Source organism: Vicugna pacos, chromosome 31, assembly GCF_048564905.1.
Source record: "Vicugna pacos chromosome 31, VicPac4, whole genome shotgun sequence".
Taxonomy (NCBI): Eukaryota; Metazoa; Chordata; class Mammalia; order Artiodactyla; family Camelidae; genus Vicugna; species Vicugna pacos.
Window position 1 is genome coordinate 19104031 of NC_133017.1, and position 26624 is coordinate 19130654.

Genomic DNA, 26624 nt, shown 5'->3' on the forward strand with positions numbered 1-26624 from the left:
TTAATTTCATTTGCCCATTCATAAATAGGGGAGTGTGAAGTTGTAAGAAACGAATGCTGCACAATGCCACCAGAAGAGGCGGGAGTGACACGCCAGACCTGCTGGCCCTGGAGGGGTTCCCGGCACACAGCCTACCTTCTCGTAGTTGGAGTATCCCCCCATGACAGCCGGGTCCACGATGCCACTGAGCAGCATGGAGAGGGGGTGCACGGAGAGGGACCGGTCCCAGGCGTGCTGCTGGACACAGTTGCTGATCCTCTCGTTGGTGAGCTCCATGGTTTCGATGGCATTCTCCAGAGGACTGATTTCCTCCTGGGACAGAGTGCACAGGACAGGAGGGACACTGTGAGCTCCACAGCCAAGATCGGAAAACGCCTAAGTGTTCCCCACAAGATCACACAATTTCCACCAAGCTATGGAGGAGTGGCGTTCTGCTTGTCAAGGCCATGCTTCTTACTTAGGACAGCACACTTACTTGAAATGGTGTTGGCAAGCTGCAAAATAAGCTTTTTAAAATCTTGTTAGAAAGTGCAAGGGTGATTTAAAGATTGGGGCTATGGTAATGATTACCTCTCGCGGCAAAGCAGCCACAGAAATTTTGAGAAGGCAAAATTGGAGCTGTAATAATGATTGTTTCTTAGGTAAATCTTCCTCAGCGATTTTTGAGAGGATCAATGACAACAGAGTGGCAGTATTATCTGATCCAAGACACCTCTGCACAACCAAAAATATTCACTGGCAGGCGGAGTTGATGTCCCTTCCATGAGAAAAGGTAAGTGATTTTGGAAGACGTACTTTCAGACCATACATTAAGTCACCTCAGTATAGGTTCTGTGGTTTACAGAAGTCAGAAATAATGGGATGTATTAGGTGTCACAGATGTACTGGGCTGAATTACTGATGAAAATGAAACAGAATGCAATACAGATTCAGAGAGAGGTCCTCCTGTGGAAATGTCTTCCAAACCAGCTTTCAAGAAAAATTAATCTCCTTCTTCGTTTTACCCATTATCAGCCAGCAAGAGCTACTCCAGACCTGATTCCAAAAGTCTCTGCCCAAAATCATATTCATGCTTGAAGAATAATAGCTTATTACTAGTGGTATGGAACACATCAAACTTCAGATCTGTTCAAGACGTATTTCTTGAATGCTTATTTTATGCAAGTTGTATGCTATGCCCCACTGTTACAAAAGTGATTAAGTTTTTTTTTAAGTGACGAAAATGTAATTCATGGCTGGGAAGAGGTTATGGTTTTACAAGGCGGTGGGGCAGGGTTGGGGGGACAGTGTTTCAAGACATGTAAGCACTGTAGGTCACTCTTTAGAAATAAGCCCAGTTGTGACAGGGTACAGAGAAAGGGTATCTAGCCCAGCTTGGGAGTTTCAGCGACAGCTTCCTGGAGAAGCTGGTACCTAAACTGAACCTCAGTGGGAGTTAGGCTGAGAAGTGGTGGCGAGAGGGCATTGTGGGCAGAGAAAATGACCCAATGTGATGGAGGGTTGAAATAGCATGGAATGAGCAATTTAGTTCCAACAGATTTCACAGGAGATGAAGTGGAAGAGATGAGTCACAAGGATCCCGTACATGTGCGCTAAGGAGTCTGGGCTTTCTAGTCTGGGCACTGGGGATCCACAGCAAGGTTTTAGCCATGAGAACGGAATGGTTTTCACCACAGAATTCACACTCTGAGGCAGTGAGGAAAATGGACCTGAGAAGCCAAAGCAGGGAGGCCAATCAGGAGGCGCTTCCAATGGCATCAGCCAGAGATGAGTGAAGGGCTAGAAACAGGGTACCATTGTAGGTGGGCCCAGGGGAAAAAAAAGACAAAACGGATTTAATAGTAACACTAAAAAGGTAAAGCGAACAGCTCCGGGGAGTGATGAAGACAGAATAATCTAGGCTGAATGGTGATGTGATTAGCTGAAAATAGGAGGAGATGTGCTGAGAGAGAAGAGTGTGACTGAGAGTAACATGAAGGAGGAATTCCAAAAATGGTTTTGGGCGCTGGCGGGATGAATGTGGAGACAACACTCATTGGGTCATAAAAGACTCATTCACTGTGGGTAACCTTGAGGGCTGTGGTTGTAACATCAGTTTTACAAAGGAGTTCTATTCCACAAGCATGTCTTCTGTTTCTCTTTTGGAAAATGAAGGAGGCTGGCCGACCAAGCTAGGGAGAACCGGAGGGGGAATTTAACAAAGGCTCTTATTATGTTTGGAGACAGATTTTTTTTTCTGAGTTCCGATTTTCAAATGACTTACTGTTGAGATCTGCTTGACTTCAAACCACTTGAGGATCCCAGGGAAGGTATAGGCAGTGGTATACGTGGTCCTTTCAATCCACATGGTCTGGTGGAAGGAAGGAAAGTAGGATATGCTGGTTAACTCCGAGGCGAAACAGCAGAACTCACCGGTTTAGTGGAATGCGACTCCATTTTCAAATGCCTCCGTAGTGAACGGGGCATGCGTTCTCCCAAACTTTGAGGACGCTGAGTGTTTAAAGTTGAAAGGAGTTATCTACTGGGGCCCTCTCACCCTCTTTGATGGGAAATTTGAGGTCCAGAGAGACGTGACTTGCTCACGATCTCAGTGGTTGCAGGCTCAGAGTCCAATTTCTGGCCCCCTAATCCAGAGGTCTCCACTGAGAGGACAGGCTGCTGTCTTAAGCTCACGGAACCTCCACCCCCAGCGCTGCCATCATCCCTGCTGCAGACGCCGGGGAGGTGGAAGGCCGGTGGAAGGCCGCCGTTTTGCATGTCAATGTGGTCTCGGCGGAGAGGGAAAGGGGGGTGCGCTCACCGCAAACTCATTGTCGGGGTCCTTCTCTCCTTTCCGGAACGGCCGGGAATACGTGAACTGCTGCACTTCATTGGCTCTGTAGTAGCTGGGGAAAGACACGACCACCACGCTGTCGCTCCCCCCTTGCAACAAGCACTCCCTGACCTGACTCCAACAAAGCCTGGGATGCACCTCACACAGACCCGGTCCAGCCCGCAACACTATCTCAAAACTCAGTCTCCACAACGTAAGGCTGGAGGTGGTGCACAATTCAATTTCACTGCACATCTTGATTTTATTATTGATGGCTGCTCATCACAGCTCACAATTTTGAAAGGCGTATGTATTTATGTCCATGTTTGTGATCCCAATTGCGCAGTTCTCTTACTTTTTTTTTTTTTTTAGGGGGGAGAGAATTAGGTTTATTTATTTAATGGAGGTACCAGGGATTGAACTCAGAACCTTGTGCGTGCTAAGCACATGTTCTACAACTGAGCTATACCCTCCCCCCTCATTTGTGTAGTTTTCTAATAGTTCTATCAATCCTACCAGCATTTTAGCTTCTCAAGGGAAGGAATTAGGTTTTTAATCATGGGGAAACTCACCAGGCAAGGTGAGGTCAGCCGCTGCTGACCAGTAAATGCCTCTGAGTGGAAATAAGGGCTAGGGGGGTTGAAACCTAAGAACGAAATGCCTTATTTCCTTCCTTCTGGTTAAGAAAAACAAAATTCCCCGATTCCTTTGCGTTACCAAGCTCTTATACTGAAAATGGAATGGGCAGTCGCTACGGTCCGAATATTTGCATCCTCCCCCAAATTCGTATGTTGAAATCCTAATGCCCAGTGTGATGATGATAGGAGGTGGGCCTTTTGGGGGATGATCAGCTCATGAGGGTGGAACCCCCATGAATGGGATTAGTGCCCTTACTGAAAAAGAGACCCCACGGAGCTCCCTCACCCTCCCTACCACGTGAGGACACAGTGAGAACACGACCATCTGTGAGCCAGGAAGAAGGCCCATGCCAGACACTGAACCCGCCAGTGCCCTGACTTGGCACTCCCCAGCCTCCCAAACTGTAAGAAATAAATTTTTGTTGTTTATGAGCCGCCCAGTCTTTGGATTCCTGTTACCACAGACCAAGTGGATGAAGACAATAGGTCTTCCCAACTGAGGCTTTGGTTTTGATGAACTACATGAAGTGTGTGAGAGAGGCCAATGGTTTAAAACAGAAACCTCAAACCCCACTTACTTTAATATCTGCTCCGGAACTGGTTTATCCTTATAGCCGGGAGGCAGGCTCATTACAGGCTTCACGGTGAAACACTGCATGTCTGAGGAGCTCATTAAGGAAGGAAAAGGGCGGGGCCAGGCAGAAAGGACCGCCTGTTCCTCTCGCTCTATCGATGGAAACAGCACCTGCACTGATCATTCCTCTGAACCAAATGCCAGGACTGCATCGAAAATTGGGTTCCGTTAGGAACTACCAAAATGCCTTAGTAAGCCATAATCTCAGGACATCTTTTGGTCAGCCACATGGGAAGGAGGAAATGAGGATTCATCCCGGAAAACCTTTCTTTCCCAAGCATCCACGATGTATTAACAGGCCACTATGGCTCTTGTTTGAAAGGCGTGTCTATTCATCTACCATTATTCCCGTCTTTCTGTAGTTGCTAATCAATCTATATCAATAATCATTAACATATACTGAACTTTCATTATGTACCAGGAACTGCTCTCAGTATTTTACATACACTCTCTCAATCTTTACGAGAACTCCAAGAGGAAGAATGATCACTCCCACTTTATAGATGAGAAAACGGAGGCACAGAGGGATTAAGTACTTTGCCTAAAGTGACACAGCATGTGACAGAACTGGGACTCAAACCGAGGCAGTTTGCTCCACAGCCCTCTTATTATCCACCCTGCCACACTAGCCCTGTCCTTCTGACCTCTTTTAGAACACTGTTCGGTTTTATGTTTAAGAAAGGATGTTATTGATTTTTCAATAAGACATTGTATGTTACCAAAAAAAAAGCTATGCATCTTTATCCAGAACTCAGAACAGGAAGTCTGTATTCTCCTCCCCGTGTGGCTATAACTCACATCCCTTCATATTCAAGACTTGATTATCATCTCTCTCTCCTTTAGTAACTCCGTAGCCACGAGCTAAGGACATTAGGTTCCCAAAGCTTTTACACAGAATGTGCAACTGAGTCAGGATGGTTAAGCGAGTGGTCCATGGACAGGACACGTCTGCCGGCAGGGATGGGACAGAACCCTCAGCTTCTGGGGCCAGGCTGGGGCTGCAGGGGCGCGGGACAAGGATACGCTGCTTGGGGGAGGACTTGATGTCCTCTCCCGGGGGGGTGGTGCTGGTCATCTTCTCGGCGTTGGGGAACTGGGTCAGCAGCCGCAGGCTGAAGTCTTCCCGCCTCTCGTACTCCTTCCCTCGGTAGATGAAGATTTTGTTCTGCGGGTCAGAGACAGCAAGGGGAAGAATTCAATATGAAGATGAAGGGGCCCGGAGGGATCCTGGTCCTGAGGACAGCACTGTCCTCCCCAGGCAAGATGCAATCCACCACTGCGTTCTCACTGAACACCTGCCACGGGCCCCACAGCAACCATCCAGAGCACATCACCAAAGAGCTCGCGGTTTATTTGGGGAGTTAAGTCCCAGGAATAAAAATGCTTTGTGCAAATAAGTTCCATTTGTGTCATTTTTTTAGATTCCACATATAATGCCCCTTGTCTCTCTCTGTCTCTCTCTGACTTAGTTCACTTAGTATGATCACCTCTAGGTCCTACTGTACAGCACAGGGAACTATATTCAATAGCTTCTAATAACCTATAAAGAAAAAGAATATTATATATCTATGTATGTATAAATGAGTCTCTACACTGTACAACAGAAACTAACACAACATTGCAAATCAACTATGCTTCAATTGAAAAAAAAAGTTAAGCCAATAGGCACATGAAAAAACGCTCAATATCACTAGTTACCAGAGAAATGCAAATCAAAACTACAATGAGGTATCACTTCACACCAGCCAGAATGACCATCATCCAAAAATCCATGAACAATAAATGCTGGAGAGGGTGTGGGGAAAAGTGAACCCTCCTACACTGCTGGTGGGAATGTAGTTTGGTGCAGCCATTATGGAAAACAGTACGGAGATTCCTCAAAAAACTAAAAGTAGACCTACCATATGATCCAGCAATCCCACTTCTGTGCATGTATCCAGAGGGAACTCTAATTCGAAGATACATGCACCCCAATGTTCATAGCAGCACTACTTACAATAGCCAAGACAGGAAAACAACCTAAATATCCATTGACAGATGACTGGATAAAGAAGCTGTGGTATATTTATACAATGGAGTACTACTCAGCCATAAAAAGGAAGAAAATAATGCCATTTGCAGCTACATGGAGGGACCTGGAGATCATCATTCTAAGTGAAGTCAGTCAGAAAGAGGAAGAAAAATACCACATGATATCACTCATATGAGGAATCTTTAAAAAAAAAAAAAGGACACTATGAACTCATCTACAAAACAGAAACAGACTTGCAGACTTAGTAAACAATCTTACAGTTACCAGGGAAAGGGGGTGGGAAAGGATAAATTTGGGAGTTTGAGGTTTACAAATATTAGCCATTTATATAAAAAATAGATTAAAACAAAGTTAGGAAAAAATCCTATGGGGAAAAAAATCTTTGTGCAGTGCTTCTCACAGGGCAGCCCCAGAATGACAGCTGGTGTGCAGTCCACACTGGTCCACAAGGAGGCACGGAGCTTGTGCCCTAGTGGGGCATCGGTGACATCACCAGGCATGCAGTTTAGTTTAGCTGATGTTTCATGGCCAGAAATTCTCAACGAAGGAAGGAAGGGCTTTATAAGGTACAGGCTCCCTTCTCATCATGGTCCACGAACAGTCAGGGAACCAGCACTTTGAGTGGCACTGCTGGAGAGAACTCAGAAGTACGAGAGCATCCAAACAGCCGATGCTGGACATCACCGTGGACAGCAACACCTCCATCTCCTGAAAAATAACTGCTCTAAATACCTTTCTCTCCGTTCCCAACTGCAGTTTTCTTCTCTTGAATAAAACGAATACAAATTGGGTTTTTTTAAAAAGAAATTTTCTAGGCCCCAAGCGTCGGAGGGATTGCCCTCACAGCGGTTGTAACTTCAAGTGTCGTCACGTTTCAAAGGTTCCTGCTCCTCTGACCGTCCCTCCAGTAGGTACTCATCATTTAAGGCCCATACGTGATCCATTCTGAACTAAAATCTGGGCCCACGTTGTCCCATAAAATGTTTTTAAAAATCACCTGTCCATTCATATAACAAGTACGTATCGAGCAGATAGAAAGTTTGAGAACTTTCTCCGAGCAAGCAGAGAAATGCTAGATGCCACGAGTATGATGGTGATCCTGCTTTCACAAAACTTACCTTCCAGTGGAGAGAAACAGGAATCAAACAAGGAAACAAGTAAGTAAAGATGATAATTTAGACAATGTAAGTACCGCAAAGGTAACGCCCCACTAGGCTCAGCGCGGAGGGCACTGAAACTTGCCAGAGCCTTTGGAAGAGATGACAGAATGCTTCCAGGCTGGGGAAGACTTATGTGATTGGTTCGTGCATTACGAAATTCCATCATTCAGGCCAAACTGTGGCGGGCAAGGGACCCGAGTACAAGAAAACACTAACTGTACGATGTGGACAGTAACTGAAAGGAACCCGATGAGCTGAAGGTCGGCACGAAGCAGCTCATCGCGACGGAGAGGGTTTCAAGGAGGACCTGGATGGATGGCGAGGGTCAGGAGAGGACAGGACCACCTGGCACGGAAGCGAAAGGAAAGGCAACACCCAAGGCAGGAAGCTCAGAGTGCGCGCAGAAGAAACAGGCTTGGACAAGCCAGGTCACGGGAGGTCTTGAAAGGTAGGTCGATGGTCCCAAGGCCCCGGAATTCACCGGAGGCTCTGGAAGGAGGGAGCAATGTGATGAAGACAGAAGCGCAGACAACCTGATCTGCCCAACAGTAGGGATGCAAGCAGGACCCAGGGGGAGAAGGAGGAGCTACGGGGCCTGGCGTTTGGTGAAGGGAAAGGAGATGGAGGCGTCCGTGAGGATTTCCCCTTGTCATCACCCTTGAGGGACGTCTGAATTATAGCCAGTCTTTGGCGATTATGAATAACAGTGCTGTAAACGATCACATACAATTTTTATGTGAACGTAGGTTTTTGTTTCGCTTGGGTAAATACTCCTCGCTTAACCGACTCATCCAGCAGAGAAGACTTTCACGTCAGTTTGTGTGATTATTGAACTAACATCTCACCCATTAGGTTGTAAAATCCAGGAGAGCAAGGACCATACCTGATGATAAGCATAATGGTATCTCTAACGCCTAGTGTGTGCGTGGCACACAGTAGGCCCTCAGGAAACAGTTATCGAATGAATGCATGAATAAACTTCCTTACTAGGTGCTATAAAGAATGCAAAGTCCTTTCCACTTTTTCTTTTCTCTTTTTAATTAGGGGAAGGAAGATGCATAATACATGTTTAAACATAGCTCAGCACTGAAAGCGGTTTCTTTTCTGTGGGAGAAGGTAAGGGTTTTTTTGTTTGTTTTCGTAAAATCAGTATCACATTATAGAAAATTTTGAGAAGGAAAATAAACATGGTCCTTCTCAGTCTTACAACAAAACCATTTTTATTTTTGTGAAACTTTTGCCATCTTGTCCCGGAGATTATTTGCTTTCAAACTAGCTCTGTCTGGAAATAAAATAAACAATCAGCTACATCCATCCACACATTTCCCCAAGCCTGACCTGCAGCAGCAGACCCTCAGAGGGGATGGTTCTGTTTTTCCCTCTTTCATTCCACCTGGGAAAAGTCATTTTACAAAAGAGCTGCCAGAATACCAGAGGTGGCAGGGGTGTGGGGTGAAGGGACCGGCTGCTCAGGGACCGGTCGGTCAGGAAGTGGAGTCCCTCCCCGACCTCCCACAATGAGAACACGGCGCTGCAGCTGCTAGCACTCCAGGCGCATCTGGGAAAGAGATGAACGCCTCCCTCCTTGAGACCATGCGCGGTTTAACGGACCACCCTCAGGCTCCTTACCCGCAGGAAGGAAGGAAAGCCCTGTCCGTAGTATCCAACAGCAAAGTATTCAGGCTGGGGCCGCATCGCCTTAATGATGTTCTCATAAAACGAGGCCCTTTTTTTCTGGAAAACAAAACAAGCCATTCCTTAGGGAGGTTACAAGGGCACCGTTAGGGTGGTTAAAAAAAAAAAAGATCAGGCTATTTGCTTTGTTATTTCCCATGTAACACACAGAAATGAAAGGTCTTGGAAAATATCTCATGGGCCAAAGAGTTATCCTTTCCTTGGCTCGGAGGTTTTGGACCTGTGTCCACAAGTAGGCCTGGGAGGGTCTGGGAATCCTTGCAGTTGTTCAAAAACACACGTGTGCAGTCATCTCTGGAGGGAGGCAGGGCTTAGCTTTGGCCAGTTTCCTGAAGGGGGTTCAGGACCCCTTAAAGGTTAAGAAGCACTTTCTGAGATTCCCCGAGGATGGCTGCACATACGAGAAAAGAAGTTAAAGAACTTTCTGGTTCATGCAGGTGGTTTGGATTAAAGTCCTCGGCTCAGCTCCCAGAAGGTGGTGGTGATGCTCTGTTTTCCAGTATCCTGGTACCACTCCTGTCTTTAATTCTTCCCCTGGGGAGAGGCTTCCCAGCCGAGATGTAGAGGGTCAGCCTTAAAGAAAGCCTAAATAGCCAGCCAGCCTGGCAGCTTGGAGAGCTGTCTCCTCCCACAACAGTTATAGCTCGACTCTCCATGAAGGTTTCCATCACAGTGTCTTCTTAGAAGGGTAACGTGTGACTAACAGCTCAGCTCAGTGTAGTTCATGAAATTCACAGGTGATGTTTTGCATGCTGGCAGGAGCTGCTACAACACACTAGCAAATTCTTTCCAAAGTCATCTTGACAACTACCTCTTCGGATTATTACACGACAATGGGTGACCTGACCTTTTGTGATTCCCCCAGTGATTCCCCCAGTAAGAATGACCACATGTAAATACTGTGCGGGCCTCCCATCGGGCATGTAAAAGGGGATTTTCATTTCGCTTGACTCTTTTTGTTTTTGGTGGGGAGGTAATTAGGTGTATTTATTTATTCTTAGAGGAGGTACTGGGGATTGAACCCAGGACCTCATGCTTGCTAAGCATGCGCTCTACCATTTGAACTATACCCTCTGCCTGCTTTACTGTTCTGAAATAGGTGACCAGGCGTAACACACAAGTTCGGGGACCGGAAGGGTAGAGCACTCCAGTGACATTCAGAGCTGGAGGAAGGCAAACTTTGAGAATCAAAATGTGGCAGAAGCATTTTACAGCTTACTATAAATGTGCACCAGGGCATCTTTGAAAAGGTAAAACAAGGCTCAAAGATGAGCAGTTCATACATTCAGGGCCCTGATGAGGTGGACCACAGAACAAGTCATCAGGGGACTCATGATCACAGCTTTCAGACCTTATCTTTCTTCATTTTGATTTCAAGCAAGGCGGACTTCTCCACTGAAAAGAATAGCCTCGATGACCTTCTCAAACTGACGAAAACATTTTCACAATCACCATGCTCAGCCTCCCTGCCGGAGGCGCGACATCTCCAACCAGGACTCACCAGGAGATTGCCAAGGCCCTCGTAGTCGAACACTTTGCTCTCGTAAGTCTCAGCCAACTCTTTGCTCAGCTGGATTGCCTTCTCCCACATCTTCAAAACAAAAAGAAAGGCAGTCTTACAAGGAGAAAGAACGCAGCAGTCAGAGCCCCAGCCACAGAAGCCACTCAGGAGTCCCTGGCAGTGACGAGGGAGGTAAGGAGGTTGAGTTTCTGTGCAAATTACCGCTATGCCTCACCTCTTGGATCAACAAAACCTGCCCTCTGACATCATGAAGCTACTGTTCCCTGGTGGCTTTGCCGGGGTGGGGGTGGGGGGCATTTTCTGTTAACTCTGTTTGTATCTTGTGTCCCTGAACAAAGGCACACTGAGCTTAAAGGGCAAAGCACTAAATACCACTGAAGGCGGAGGGGAACCAGTTCCAAAGCCTAGGTCTTGAGAACAAGAAATTCTTGTTGGAGGGAAGAAGTTGGTGTGGGCTCTCGTTCTGCAACTGGCGTGTGCGTGTTGAGTTAAGTTGCTGGGGAGGAGGTAGGGTGTGAGAGAGAGGTCCAATCATACTGCTGTGTGGAATTTGGGAAACTCCCTCCAATTTAGGGCACTGATTTCCTATTTCTAACTAAACTATCTACTTAGTTAAAGATTAAGAGCTTCGGGAAATGCCCAAGAGCATTTATGACCATGTAAATTACAGCCCATGGCACGTGTCTGGTGTCTGAGGCTGGCGTCCCAGACTGACGGTCGCCTGTTCATTTGGGTATCTCATAAACGGCTCTTAGCTGGATGCTATTCACAACGCAGCATCTGGAAACGCCCTACTTCAGTCTTATTAACCAGGTGCTACGTTCCACTGTTTCTGGCTGCTGAAGGAAATGTGCCTGCCATACACGTACAACTGTATGTGCCACATACAGCTGGAAAACATTCTAAACTTAAATCTTTTAATATTATCGTTTGCCAAACTTGCCCCTTCTGAAATCTCCAGGCCTGGATCGCTGAAAAGGCTCTGAAATGTGCCCCATGGAAACCACTCCAGCTCAGCTGGTAAAGGAACAGTACAATGGGGCCCAGTTCTCTCCTCATTCACCAAATGCTAAATGATGTGGGAGACAGCCCAGCATAGCGGTTCTTAAAGTGTAGTCCCTGGTCCCTGACAGCCCCCAGGACGCTTTCAGGTGGTCCATGAGGTCAAAACTATCTTCTCCATACTACTAATGAGGTCTGCCTTTTTCCAGCGCTCACTCTCTCATGCGGCTACAGGTGGCGTCTCCCAGAGGCTACGGGACGTGTGATGTCACGGCGGGTCAGATGTAGCAGCAGACATTTGAATCCCGTTGTTTCTAACGAGCCAGATGATACGGAGGCTTGCAGAAATGGCAAACGACACGTATCACGCACGTTCTGGAGGATACAGTCATTGTTCATAAATAGGTCTGATTTCTATTAACAGGTAATAAGTTTCTTACTGCTGTTAAAAGAACGAGCAACTATTTAAAAATTTTGTTTTAATTCCTAAGTGTATAGCCCTCAATAGACATAATGCATGTGAACAAAAAAAACCTCTCGGCGGTCCTCAAGGATTTTTAAGAGGGTAAAGGGATGCAGAGATCAAGAAGTCTGAGCAAATATACTTGTTCTCAGGGTCTCAAGTTCTTCATCCGTAAAACAGAGGTTGTTTTACGGATGAAGGTTATGGGGAAGGTTATAGGGTTATGGGGAAAATTAACTTAGAAACAGTCTGGAAATCGCTCCAAATAGTAACTTGCACTAAAGAGATGGTAGTTATTTTATTGTGATGATTATGTGGCTTATCTATTCAATCAACAGTTTTCACTAATAAAACAAGAATGGTGGCTAGGAGAGGCAGCCCTCAGAGCCTCCAGGCCTCTGAAAACAGTCAAATGTGGAATCTGCTTTGTTTCCATAGCACACACATTGTTACTTTGTCCCCCCACCCCTTCTACGTTTTGTTTGTTTGTTTGTTTGTTTTTCATAATTTTCAATTTAAAAGCCTTCCAGTTGGACACACTTTTCTCCAGCTAATCACAGATTCCACAACTTTGTGGCCTAGTTTACTTGGTTATTTTACTTTCTCTCCCTTGTGGGCCTTTGTTGGTTACGTGCAGCCTATGGGGTGAGACAGGTGGGGACCTGGGGATGGGATGTGCCCCTGGTGTCAGCCAACAACCTCTGGAGAATGCACTGAAAATGGTGGTACTAGTTCCTGGCCCTCGGTGATACTTAAAATGTAAAATTATGATTATGGGGAGTGGGGCCCTGGGCTGCCCACTGTATTCTCCCACTGGGTTCAGTTAACTTAAGATCAAGATACTGGGGTTGGTGGGGAGGGAGGTATAGCTCACGAGGTAGAGCACATGCTCAGCATGCACAGGGTCCTGGGTTCAATTCCCAGTACTTCCTCCAAAAACAAGTAAGTAAGTAAAAACCTAAGTACCTCCCCCGAAAAAAATTTTAAAAAAAGATCACGATACTGATCTCTATTTACTGCCTTTCTTACCTTAATTTATCTATTCATTTTCTCTCCCATTAAAAATACCAGAATTCAAAGATACATAAGAGAATAATAAAGATTAAGTCATGAGTCATTGTTACATAACAAAGAATCTGTCTGGTCTTTATCCTGGATTCCTGGGAGGAAGCTTCTAAACTCTTGGAATTTCCCCAGTGACAGAAGTGTCTTTGTTCCTCATGGTGAACCCTCAGACCACCTGGGAGTTCATGCTAATGATGCGACTCATGGTGGACACACAGCTAGTCTCAGAATGGGGGCTGGCCTGGCCAGCACCACCGCCCCCCTTGTGATTGGAGGGCTGAGGTCTTGAGTGACATCGTATCAGCCAGACCTCCAGGGAGGAGATGGGGATGTGGGATGGAGGGGGAGGCAGGAGGGGTGGGAGGTGAGGGGGGAGGTGGCTGGAGATGGAGTTTATTCATGTGGCTGATGATTCAGTCAATCCAGCCAACATCATGACACCCCAATAAAAGCCCTACACTCAGAGCTCAAATGAGCTTCCTGGTTGGTGAACACATCAATTCACCAGGAGCGTGATGGGCCTGAATCACGGGGAGGGGACACAGACGCCATGTATTCGGGACCTTCCGAGACCTCGCCCTGTGCATTTCTTCATTTGGTTGGGCCTGATTTCTGTCCTTTAAGTTAAAACTGTAATCATTAAGAACAGCATTTTACCAACTTTTGTTGGTTATTCTAGCATATTATCAAATTGGGGGTGGGGTGGGGGTTATAGGCACTCTCCCCAAATTTATAGTCAATTGGTCAGAAGTGTGGGTGGCCTGGGGACCCCCTGAACTTGCAGCTGGCGTCTGAAGTTTGGGCTGTCTTGTTGGGGACGAGGCCCTTCACCTGCGGGCTTGGCACTAACTCAGCTGGTGAACGTCAGACCTACAGTAGCGCAGTCTTCGCCCCCATACAAAAACAAACCACCCAACACTCACTTTGCCTTTGTCAAAATATGATATGATTTCTTGATACAGCTTCTCTTTCAGCTCTTGCTGGGTGTACACGTAGTAACTGTCCCTCTGAAGCAAATGGGGTACACAGGGCTTGTCAGACCACTGAAAAACACACAAAGCAACGAAAGAGATTAACGGAAACGCATCACTTCATTTAATTAATTGAAGGAGATGAATGTAACAAATATTTAGCTAAAAAAATTCACAAAAATATTTGTATGTATCTTTGACTCACCCCTACTGTGTTTTTGACGATTTATTAAACACAGAAATTGCATACACACATACACCATACACACGCCAGCTTCAAAATGAGCGTCATGCCAAATGGACACACCCTCAAATCATTTCCACTAAGGTCAGGAACAAGGTGAGGCTGCCAGTCAGCATGACTGTGACTGTGCTGGAGGTTAGCATGCATACAACCAGGTGAAAGGAAGAAATCAGATGTACAAAAATGAAAAAAAAGGGGGTAAAACTGTCACATGATAGCAATGACTGTTTTCTTCAAAATCAATCCCTTCGCAGAGGGTGCCGACTGAAAAACCGCCACAAGTAAGGAGAGAATGAAGCAGTGGGATTAAAAAACAAGTAACTCGTTTAGAAATCACTTAGGGATAGACGTCATATAAATTATAACTGTGCTGAAGACACCAGAAGAAAAGCCGCTAACAAGAGTAAATCCACAATGACCTGGTTCCCAGGCACAATAGTGTGAATATACTTAGTGTCACTGAACTGTGCCACGGAACCACTTCAAAATGCCTCAGATGGTCAACTGTATGCTATGTGTATTGTACCATAATTAAATTAAAAAGAAAAAAAAAATCTAGAAATCAACATAACCAGGAACACCCAAGACTTCTACACAGAAAACGTTAACACGCCATCGAAGGGCACCCAAGCAGACTGTGACAAATAAAAAGTCACGCCACGCTTTTGGATAAGAAAGCACTGTTTCATAAACATGGAAAATTCTCCCTAAATTAAATTATTTGATATTAGTTAGAGCTAGAAATAATTATTTGGGATTCATGATGTATCAATGCATTTGTATCCATGACACAGTAGAATTTACTTAGTGAGACAGCATAGATGGGAAAGTACTTCTACGGTTCTATTTTTATGTACAACTCTGCAGTTTCACACATTTTTTAAACATATATTTAATTAGCGTGTGCTTTGTTTTTTAATTAGCGTGTCAATACTAGCAACCTGAAAGCTGTGCTCTGCTTCCTAAGGGTTCTTAAATAAAAGATATTTTCCCAGCCTTGGTCTGAAAATTAGCTGTGCCGCTTGAGAAGGTATAAAAATATGCTTGGACGAAAGGGTCCCCCCTGGAACAGGGATGGCTTCCAACAAAATCATAATGTGGTCCCAAAGGGCCGGGCAGCTGACATCCTGCATCCCTGAGCCCCTTACCTGCAGGAGCTCGGCGTGGAGGAGGAGCGTGTAGGCAGCTTCAGTGTAGTTCTCACAGTCCCGGTGCAAGTCCCGCAGCTTGTACAGGTATCTGGTGAGGAGCGGAGAAAGGAGGCGCTTTGCCGCAGGGGGAACCGACAGAGTGTTCAGCCCGCGTCCCAGCCTGACGGCAGCTAAGCATCCTCTCTCCTCTGCTCCACGTGAGCGCTTCCTTACTCTTAGGCAGAAAAGAGTTTGTTCCTATTCCTTTAAGTCTCTGTGCTGCTTCCGGGCTTTGTGTCTTTCTTAATCTACTGGTTCCATTTTGCACTCTTCATTTAAGGCAATGATACTTAATTTTTTATTTGTTCAAAAAAATTTTTTTAATGTCACAGAGTCATGAGAAGTTCAATGAGAGCTATGGAATCTCTCCCCAAGAAGATACATATTGGTTACGTTCAAGTTTGTTTCATGTTCAGGGCTTCCTGGACCCCAGGCTAACAGACCTCAACAGAAGGTGAATTTCCATGTCTCCCCTTTCCCGATTGCCCGGCCAGAGTCCTCTACCCTTTCCCCCAAATCCCAGCACTGTCCTCCCTCTGCACTTCTCTGTATTGTACTTACATGTGTAAAGAGTTCACCCTTTTAGGAGGCAGGGAGCATTTCAGATACTTTCTGGTGTCTCTCAAAGCAGGAAGCATGGTATTGGGGCTTATTATTTGTTTATTGGAGAAATAAATAATAAAGTCGGACGCAAGAGCAGAAATTCCCTCCATCTTACCTTATGTAGATGTCCTCTCTCTTCTTTTCTTTGTAAAAATTCTACAAAACAAACAAACAAACAAGTCACAAAATACCAGTCTCAATCTGTTATTGATGAGCTTGGCACAAAAACAGCCAACCTGTGACTTGCACTTTTCAACACTGTCCCTTTTCCAAAGATGCTCCTCTTTCCCTTTTAACAAATACTCCCTCCAAAAATATGGAAGTGACAGTTTACAAAGAAGAAAAGTGGAAGGACGTCTTTAGGACCATGCTTCTGAGAAATGTGCGGGAAACGTTTTGCGTGAACAGACAGCCAGGGCACACCCATGTCACACGAGACTGTTTTTTCGGGAGGTCAGAGGTGGTAGGTTCTTGATTTATCTTAAGCAGAGGAGCACGTGGCAGCCTACACCTCCGAGGTCTGTGGTCCAGGTACAACTGTCTAGGGAAAGGCAAGACCACAGAGCTCTACCATTGTGAGGACTGCATGGACTAAATTGTCTACTCAAGCTATACTGTTTCTACTGCATTTTTGTTGAGTCATTCCAACAACAAAGCAACCACATACAAACAAGACAGAGAAACAGGCTGAGGGTGGCCTTCAGCAAGAGAGTTAAGACCTGATGTTGCATTTTCCATCCCTGTTTCTGCATTCATCCTCAAGGTCGGAGGCAGCTGGTATCTGTGAGTTCAAAGCTGAGTTGGCCATTCTAATTAGACTCAGCAGGACACAGACTCCAGAAAGGTGGTCCCGAGGTGCCTGCTGGATCTACTCTGTGCTGCGCTGAGGGGTACAGGCGTGGCCCGGCCCTGCCCTCCCGCCATCTTGGGGGCGGGGCACGTACCAGCACATTAACGGTGCAGCTCATGCGGTTCTCTTTGCTTTCGTCATGCATGATGATGGTTCTGTAGTCTAAGAGATTCTCTAAGAGGCTGCTGACCAGGAGCGCGAATACTTCCCCGGAGCTGGAGAGGTATTTATGTTTCCGGCAATGTTCTAGGAGCCTGGAGGGTGAAGGAAGAGACAAAAGCCCACGTCCCACATCGTAAATCCAGCACCACTTACGAGAGCTGTCCAAGGTCCTAGCAGCAGGTGGCACCGGGCGAGGAGACACACACCCTTCGGTAACTCCATCCTATCCTACCCCGAGGCCTTCACGCACAGGGCTCCTCTCTGGTTCTATGTTTTCTTTAGGTCTATAGCTCAAATCCCACCATCAGTGAGAATCCCAGCCCGTGATGACCTTCTTTGAACTCCTATGCGTATCTGTTTTTTGTTTTCATCTTCTGTCAATACCACAGAAATGAGAACCTTTGCCCAAAAGATCTGTGTGTACTATCTGATCCTTCTATTCATTTAAGAGGCCATCTTTTCTCTGTCTTTATTCTTTCTAAAGTCGAGTACCTCAGGGCATCCTGAGGGCACTCTGGAGAGCCTCGGATTGCTGCCCAGCCTAGAGGAGCCTAGGAACCCAGTACACATCCAGACATACGGCACTTCAGATAAAAGTGTTATTTTTCAGGAAAAAAAAAATGCACAGATGTAAACAAATAGACTGAGGTTAAGCTTTTGGTCTAAATCCTCTCCCTTTGGACCCAAATAGAGCAAAGCTTCTATAGAAGCTTCCTAGATTAAGCAGTTAGAAGAAATCTTGCAGAATAGAAGAAAAAAAGAGGGGAAAAAAAAGAGTTCAAAGCATTAGTCCAGACTCTCAGAATTATTCTTGTCCTTGAGCACTGGAGATTTGTGGAGTCACATTTTTCTGCATGTGTGATCCAAGAAGAATGAAGAAAAAATAAGATCTCCGGGTGAAAATTCAACTGCAGGGTTTTTTCAAAAGTGTAGTTTTATCATTTGTAAATGTCGTGTGTGTGTGTTTGTATGTGTGCATAACTTCTGCATTTAATTTCTGTACAAGATCAGCCTTGGAGAAGGGATAAGTTAAAAGGTTTGAAGCTGAAAGGCAGACCTAGTGCAAACAGGAGGAAAGATCTATCATCCACTGCAAACAAAGTAAGAAGGACTCCTAGTTCTTTAAAATACAGATGAGTCATCAGTTGCGTTTCTGAGTATCCAGCATGCTGGTTTCTTAAAAAAACATTTAAAAAAGAAAAACAGAGCTGAGAGTCCCTGTCCTCAGACTCAGTCTAGTGCCCACCAACCCACAAAGCAGGTAAGTCCTAGGGCAACCTAGGTACCTACCCACTCAGCAGGTTGCCTGATATCGTAAGAGTTCAGAGAACACAGGAAATGGACAGTCTAGGGTAGTTACGACCCAGGAAGATGTGAGGATCCTCAGATAATGGCAGTAACAGACACCAGAGCAGCTGACGCTGACACCAGCCTGAGCTCCGTGGCAGACGCTGTGTTTATGCATCATCTCACTTAATCCCCACTAAAACACAGATTCGACTATCACAGATGAAAACATTTAAAAAGGCGTCAGGATAAATCGTCTGTCCAACGTCAAAATCCTAGTATGTGGAGAAATGAGATTTGAAGCACAGTCTCTAACACCAACATCCAAGGGTTTTTAACCACTCTTTTTATGTTATAAGTCCTTGTGTGCAAAGGGGAGTAAGAGGACTGGAAGGTGATGGGTGAAGGTGTGTGGGGGTGCAGGGTGGAGCAGTGCGGATGATGTGAGCATAGGGAAGGAATGAGTATGTTGGGTTGAGCAGAGGGTGGGGGACGGGGGAGCGGGGAAAGGGCCACCTGGCTGGAGATGTCCTTTACTGGGCATGAGGTATTTTTAAATGTAAGTGGACCTTGAAATGCTTTTCCTTTCTCCTTTAAATTATTGTTTTGAAGCCATAATTAGAGGCGCTAGCACTTTTGTTAAAGTTCAGCAATTCAGACACTGGGCTCGATGCCACCACTCTGTCCATCCCCCCCTCTCCTCCATCTGCTCTGTTCTCCAGGGCCGGGCTGGCCGGGGAAACACGAACACGTGACTCACATCAGATAAACACATGTCAGCAGTGGATGGTGTAAACTCCATGAACCCCACCGAGCACCACTTGTGGTGGTGGCCCCAGCGATGCTGAGATTACTCAACTGGTCTGTTAAGTGCAGCAGTTGATGCAATCAACTTGAGATTTGTGTGTGTGTGTTTCTGAAATACTCACAGTTTCTCCAGAAGGACCTTGTATTGTTCATCTCCTCTGCCTCCTTCTACCTCTTGGTCCAGCCTTGTGATCAACTCATTCTCAAACTGAAAGGAGAGTCAGAATTCCACAGGAGAACGCCATACTCTTAGAAGAGGACATGAAAGACATCCAGCCGACCTTTCTAGGTTTGGACTGACCCCTTTACTGAATTGTGAACTATTTCCAACATGCACAGAGGAAGACTGCACTTCACATCGTCCGTTAACGGTGCACCAAGGCCCTAGCCAAACTTCCTGAAGCAGTACATTCTGCTACTTTGTCCTCTGCTTTATGTTTGCAGAAAAAAAAAATTCCCCTAAACATTCATTTCCTGTCACAACTATGAACATAAAAACAGCTTAATGATTCTAATTTCTTATTTTATTTTTGGTTCTTGTCGATGTCTCGACCACAGGATTATTTGTGCAGAACTTGGTGGCTGTAAAATCTTCCCTTCAACACGAATATACTGCAGAGATAAGGAAACTGAAGCACCGACAAAATATATCAGACAAACTTTGGTCTCAAAACTAGAAATCTCTGCACCATTCCCTTAATCCACTGAATATTTGCAAGAGATAGGATTAAAATGCAAGAAGTCAAATTTTAATTATCCAGAGGTAAGAGTGATGGTTTAGGAAACACAAGCAGCAAAAAGACTGCTTCTAGGGACTGAGGTGGAATATCTGATTCTACGTCTAGTTGCTTTACGAACCAAAATGCAAAATAAAAGTAGATCAACTTGGATTTACATTATTTAGGCGGCTGCTTCTCTATGTAAAAGAAAATAAATAAGTAAGATTACAGGTCTACTGCTCCTTACCATATGGAAATTGCCATTTCCACTGAAATTGAACTCACACTGCATCATATCAAAGAAAATGGGGATGGTAGCTTTCCGGAGCTCAACTTCGGGTGTCAATGTGACCTCCAGAATGGGACCCACCATGGACGGGATGAATTTGATTTTGTGGGGACCTGGAATGAAAGTTAAGAAAGGGTATTAAAAAAAAATTCACTGGAAGTAAAGTATTAAAATCTCCCTCCACAGGGCCCGTAAGAAAAGAAAAAGCTTATGTGGGTAAATCAACTCAATTCAGAAGTGAGCGACTAAAGATTGTATTCTGATTTAACATATGGATGTCATAGGAGACTCACGAGTCAACTTTCCCTTCCAGACACACACAGACTAAATAAATCTCAGGGTTCTGGGAATTACAACGAAAAAGAATTCATCGCGGGATGCATGTCTCACAGGAGTTCGGGTCATTCACTCACCCAGGTTATACCACATGTCCCGGATCCTAAAGCCAATCTCCTTTCTCATGTCCCCGTATCTAGGAAGAAGATCACACACCACGAGAAAGATTACAGAGGAAATGAGTACATGTAACACAGTGACGAAGGGAGCAAAAAAGAGCCTGCATTCCTCGCGGTCACAAATAAGGCAGGTTTTGAGGCAAAGTCACGTTGAAAGATTTGGTTCCACCTAAACAAGCCCCCAAAGAACTGAGCCACAGAGAAGTGGGGGGAACTTTCACAGCAGGAAGAGGACCTAAGGAAGTGCTGAAAATGACTCAGAGGGGGAGACCGACAGGCTTACTGAAGGGAGAAGAGAAATACCCTGGTTGCTCTTTTCTTTCTCAAATTTTTAATTTAATTTTAATTTTTTGGAGGGGTAGGCAATTAGCCTTATCTATTTACCTAGTACTTTTGGTGGAGGTGCTGGGGATTGAACCTGGAATCTCGTGCTTGCTAAGCACACGCTCCACCACAGAGCTATACCCACCCTCCCGCAACGAAGTAACCCTTATCCACACCAGTTCACTCTTCAAAGTGCTCACATTGGAACACACTAGATACACATTCTCAGTGGGAGCGACAGTGTCCCCAAAGGGGTGAAAATTGGTTTTGGAGGGGGCAAAAAAGCTTACTGTTTTTCCATATCAAGTACAAAAATACATTTGGTACATAAAGGGATAAACAGTCTATCTGTGGTATTCATGTTTCAGGGCGAGGATGTGATTAGAAAAACAATTTCTGAAAAGGTTCTTTACAGGAGTCGATAACGAAGGAAAAACAAGTAGAGATCTAGACAACGGTCCTTGGGTGGAGGTGAATCAGAGTCCCCTGGAAATCTCTCAAGGAATGCATATGCCTGGGGCTGCCCTGGACCACGTACTGTATCAGAGGCTGGGGGCTTGAAAAATTGCATGAGGGTGGGTCAAAAGTGGATACTGAAAATGTTCCCAGGGAATTTGAATATGGACCTATGACCCAACCTACCAGCATGGTTCCACATCTTCTACTCATGCTATTATTGTACCAAACATTTTTTTCAAATTCCTGCTTTGGAAATGCCTTCAGAAGCTAGTATAAAAACCATATTTAGAATTTTTAAAAATTAGAAAATAACAAAAATTCTATTTTAAAAGTTCTCTTACTACTTCAATTTAACAAAAGTACCTAATTTTATAATTAATATTAGAAACACTATGTGGTCCACATCTGCCTTAGAACACATATTAAATGATAACTATTCTTATTCTTTATTAATAGTACTGTTGATGCTACTTTTAATAAAAATAAGAGAAGTCCTGAGAGAAAATTCACTCACATTCCTATGACCTTAATATAAATGTTATTTCCCAAGGTTTATCTTTGCCCAGATGCATATTTTAACAAGGATTGTACTTACAGTCACACTTCCCTTTAACCAAAACCAGAATCATTAATCACAACTAGCTACTTTATTTATCAGACTTGGTGTCAACTCATTTCACTTACGGTCATTGAACCAAGATCAAATCCATCCTTGAATGAAGTTATGTCATTTAAGGCATTCCAAAGAATGAAATTAAGGTATTCATCTTAAAAATCAAATATCTCTTGATGCCCACCCCACAGGGAAGTCTACAAAACAGGTTTTACTTTTATCTTTTAAAGTGCAATCACTAAATCTCAATCTCTGGGCCACCAAATTTAGCGTTTTAGGAACCAGAGGGGTCCTAAATAATGTGCCTAGAATTCCAGACATGCTGGCAAGGGAACAGAACTAAAATTTCCCAGCCCTTAAAAGGATGAATTTTCTCAAGTTCTTTTGAACTACACAGTCTTTGAGTTTCCAGACTCTCAATGAACTCTGAAACAGACGTGAGATGAAAGCAATGAAAAATTTCCCTACATCTCTCATCACTCTTACACACAAGCCCGTTTTGAATTCTGAGCCAGGAATCTGGAGGGCATTTTTACGTTACGTGTTAGTTTTGGCTTCTCTGTTAAGACTGAGAGGTAGATCAACGGTGCCAGAGGAGCCTGCTTTGTGAAGCAATGAGTGAGAAAGAGGCACTATGCCTGCAATTCAGAAAAGCTGCCAGCAGAGGGCAGCTATTCTCGGAGAAAGGAGGACTGGCTGGCCTCAGTGCCTCCTCATGTAGAGATTCCACGAAAGAATGCGATGGTTGATGGGAAAATAAATGGGGCCTTGAGAAAAGAGGTGTGAATCTGGGAAATCTGAGGTCTGTTAAATGACTGTTTTAAGACCTACATCACTAATTACCTGAATAGCCAGTGAACAGTAATTTCTGTGACATCAAAAATCCTGCTCTAAACAGAAATGGCAGAATCAAGCAAGTTTAAAAGGACACTTACTTTTTCACAATTTTGTTGCGCTTGGCTTGAGAGAAGGTTTCCAGCTGAAGGGACTCATGGGTGAGAAATGCCACTGCCAAATGGAAGTAATTGTTCCAGAGCTGTTCAAAATTAATTGTGTGGGTGAAAAGAAATGGAAAATCACATTAATAAGGGTCATAATGAAACAGTGCCACATGGTAGATTCACTTGCCAGAAATTACAGAAAAACAAAATAAAATCCGCAAGACTTCTTTTCCTCTCTAGTGTTTCAATTATTGAGCACTGGAAGTTTTAACACTTTATTAATATTAAGGTTTTTTTTTTTAAATTCAAACTATGATATTTGTCTTTATTCCTGGGATAAAGAAAAGCTGCTGCCAAGAAGTGTACCTATTTTTGTAGGTAGTTTGGCCATACGTATCAAAAGCCCTAACTTGTCCTGCCAAACTTTTGAACCAGTAAATACTTCAGGGCTTTCTCCTGGCAAAATAAAAATGGGTATTCAAAAATCTGTTTAAAACAAGGAAGGCCATCACAGTGCTATTTAACATAACAGAAAATGGGAACAATCTAAATGTTCATAAGAAGGAGGGAGGGTAGAGCTCAGTGGCAGAGTGCATGCCTAGCATGCTTGTGGTCCTGGGTTCAGTCCCCAGCACCTCCATTAAAACAAAATAAATAAGTCTAATTACCTCCCCCTTCCCCCCCTAAAAAACAAGCAAACAAAATGTTCATAAGAAGAATTTGGTTAAATAAATCATGGTCCAGCCATATAATGGACTGTATTCAGCCATTAAAAATGTTGCGAATGTATTTATGATCATTGAAAAGATTACAGAAAAAGTAAATAAAAGCAGATCAATAGGTAACCAAAGAATTGTATAGCTTGATTCTGTTTCAGTGTCTGTGTGTGTATAGACACACACATATGTATACCATTTTGACATACATACACACATACACGTACAAACACACATGTGTATGCAGTATGTATATATAATCTCTGCTTGTGACTCTCCACTTTAAAAGATCCATAAATACAAACACAGGCCATGACACAGCAAAAGCATGTCACCAACAAAATATACGCTGGAACAGAAGCTTCACGAGAACTGGACCTTGTCCGCCTTCACCAGGGCCTAGACTGGTGCCCTGTACATAGAACTCTGTAATATTTGTTGGATGAATGAAGGAAGGAAGGAAGGAAGGAAGGAAGGAAGGAAGGAAGGAAGGAAGGAAGGAAGGAAGATGGCGCAAGTTGTCACCTGGTTTGCTATCACCTGGACTTTGAAACAGGTGTGTATACGAACCGCTCTTTGGACACTAAACCGTTTGCAGGCAGAGGGATGCCTGAGTGCTTACGTGCAAGCACGTGTGTATTTGTGTGATTCTGTTATGATAAAATCTGGGGTGATGTTTTCCAAAATGAAGCAGTTCTCTTGCTTTGGCTGAGAACTCAAGGAACCCGCAGGTGAGTCGCACGCCTACCTGAAGTTCAAAGCTTGCCTGATCCATGAAGAACCTTGTGAGAACCTCAGCAAACTGGTTTATGGCACGGAGGAAAACCCTGGGGGAGGAAAAACACACCAGATGGAGAAGGCAACTTCATGCTCTTTGAAACATTTTCCATACACGTTAAAAACTGAAGCCAGCCACACCTGGACCTGGCAACGGAAGACCCGTAGGTCTATCAAGGTCCTTAAGACCAACAACAGCACAGTCGACACAGAAGGTCAGCTTCTAGAACTGACTACTAGCACCACTCAAGGCTGCACCATGATGTAGCCAGTGCAGGGTACAGCTGAGGGACAAGCCAGGGGGCACCTGGTCCTCAGATCTCTCCCTCCGTAAGTCTCTCCCTCCGTCATGATTGCTTGTGCTTAGAAGTCTAGGACTTTGGATGCAATTGTTCCTCTGATCTGTACATAGATGGGAAGGGTTCTTCCAATCAAGGATCAGGACCATGTAGACTTAATAATGCTATCATAATGATCTCCTTTATTTAGCTCTTTAAAAATCCCAAATCTCTTTTAATAGAGTATCTGTATTCAGTTCACTTTCCTTTCATTCAACACAGCTTTGTGGCATACCAGCAACTGCAAAGCACTGGCTCAGGTTTTGCCTTGAAAGAGGTGGTTCTCGGTCTCAAGAAGTCCACAACTTGGTGAGGGTCATTTACAACCTGTACATCTAACCACGACCCAAAAAGGATATGGAAAATTCTATGCGGGGGTCTCAAAGAGATATGGGGAATTAAAAGAAGAGAAGATGACATCCAGGTCACAAAGGCTTCTTTTGGAGATGGCATTTGAGAAGGACCCCAAGGAATGGGGCGTATTGATGGCCAGAGACGATGGGGCAGACACTTCAGATGGAAACGGCAGCTTGAGGGGAAGTACAGAACATGTTCAGGGACAGAGAGAGGCCAGTTTGGCTGGAGGGCATGGAGTATACACAGGGAAACAGTGGCATATAAGGTTAGAGAAGCAGGGTGAGCGGAGCTTGAACGTTGGGATGTCAGGATAATGACGGCTGCATGGAGCCACTGCAAGATGCCACGTGGAGCTGACACTGATAATCAGCATGGGAGTGATGAGGAGGTTATAGTAGGAAGAAGAAAGCTGAGTCCAAGTCAGAGCAACGGCAGCAGCCAGGGTGAAATCAACAAGAGCCCACAAACCAGGATCACGAAAGCGGGAGGACCCTTGCTTTCCAGACGACGGACTTGAGCTGAAGAGATTCACAAGGGTCGGAAAGGTCATTACCAGACCCAAGCACACAAGTGCCTCAGGACCCGCCACGGGCAGTCTCACCTGCTCTGCGTCATGTTCATGACCATCCAGTCTTTGGCGTAGACATTCTTGCCAATCAGATCCTTAAACATGATAAAAGTTTCCATGAGGAAGTCCTGCAGAGAGCAGAGGAGGAATGGTTGGGGGAAAGCTGGGGTTACATGAGTCCCCTCCACACGTGGGCATGAAGGAATGCTGGCTGCGTCAGAACACGTGGTCCCCTGTCCCTCATGACAGCCGGCCTTTTGAGGAAGGTTGACAGAGCATTCTTACAGCCATCACCTGATTTGACTTTTACACCAGATAACCCGATAAAGGAGACAAGGATGAAAAAACTGTCTACATCACACAAATGGTAAAACTGAGGATGTGAGAAATTAAATGACTTGTCTGAGGTCATGGAAACCAAGCAGCAGGGGAGCTGGGAAGAGACCGTGGGGCTCTGGATCCCAAGTTTAGAGCCATCATATCTGTAGTTCTCTGCTGCCATGTGTTGTCTGAAAAGATCTACTGCACTTACAGCGAATCCACCAATAACTATTGATAAAAAAAACCAGAGACTTAAAAAAAATCTTTAAAAAATTGAGTTATAATTAATATACAATATTATATTAATAAATTTCTGGTGTACAACAGTGATTTGATAATTTTATACACTATGAAATGATCACTGCAATAAGTCTAGTTGTTTTCTGTATGGTTACCATCTGTCACCACACCAAGTGGTTACAGTATTATTGACTGTACTCACTATGCTGTACATGACATTCCCCCCAATTTATTAACTTCTGGCTGGAAGTTAGGACCTCTTAATCTCCTTCACCTCCTTCATCTGGCTCTCTACCCTCCTTCCCTTTGGCAACCGCCAGTGTTTGAGTCTGCGAAAACGGATACTTCTAACAACTCTGAGTCCAATCCT

At 44.7% G+C, this 26624-nt stretch overlaps 1 protein-coding gene and 1 long non-coding RNA gene across 3 annotated transcripts in view; one reads left to right on the forward strand and one right to left on the reverse strand.

Moving 5' to 3' along the window:
• The window catches only part of DOCK5 (dedicator of cytokinesis 5), a 176294-nt gene that overhangs the window by 18435 nt on the left and 131235 nt on the right, over positions 1 to 26624 (reverse strand). For both annotated transcript variants that reach the window (XM_072952781.1, XM_072952782.1), the window contains 17 exons: positions 25727 to 25821; positions 24402 to 24480; positions 22932 to 23032; positions 20559 to 20617; positions 20104 to 20258; positions 19260 to 19345; positions 16976 to 17135; positions 16147 to 16187; positions 15387 to 15477; positions 13947 to 14066; positions 10473 to 10562; positions 8906 to 9010; positions 5108 to 5249; positions 4029 to 4110; positions 2801 to 2885; positions 2264 to 2350; positions 136 to 312 (listed from right to left, as the gene is read on the reverse strand). In XM_072952781.1, coding sequence (XP_072808882.1) covers positions 136 to 312; positions 2264 to 2350; positions 2801 to 2885; positions 4029 to 4110; positions 5108 to 5249; positions 8906 to 9010; positions 10473 to 10562; positions 13947 to 14066; positions 15387 to 15477; positions 16147 to 16187; positions 16976 to 17135; positions 19260 to 19345; positions 20104 to 20258; positions 20559 to 20617; positions 22932 to 23032; positions 24402 to 24480; positions 25727 to 25821 — 1755 coding nt within the window. The remainder of the gene's footprint in view (positions 1 to 135; positions 313 to 2263; positions 2351 to 2800; positions 2886 to 4028; positions 4111 to 5107; positions 5250 to 8905; positions 9011 to 10472; positions 10563 to 13946; positions 14067 to 15386; positions 15478 to 16146; positions 16188 to 16975; positions 17136 to 19259; positions 19346 to 20103; positions 20259 to 20558; positions 20618 to 22931; positions 23033 to 24401; positions 24481 to 25726; positions 25822 to 26624) is intronic.
• Positions 9875 to 11967, forward strand: LOC140690789 (uncharacterized). Its single transcript, XR_012066112.1, has 4 exons — positions 9875 to 9944; positions 10071 to 10221; positions 10350 to 10664; positions 11730 to 11967. It is a non-coding gene; the product is annotated as an uncharacterized lncRNA (long non-coding RNA).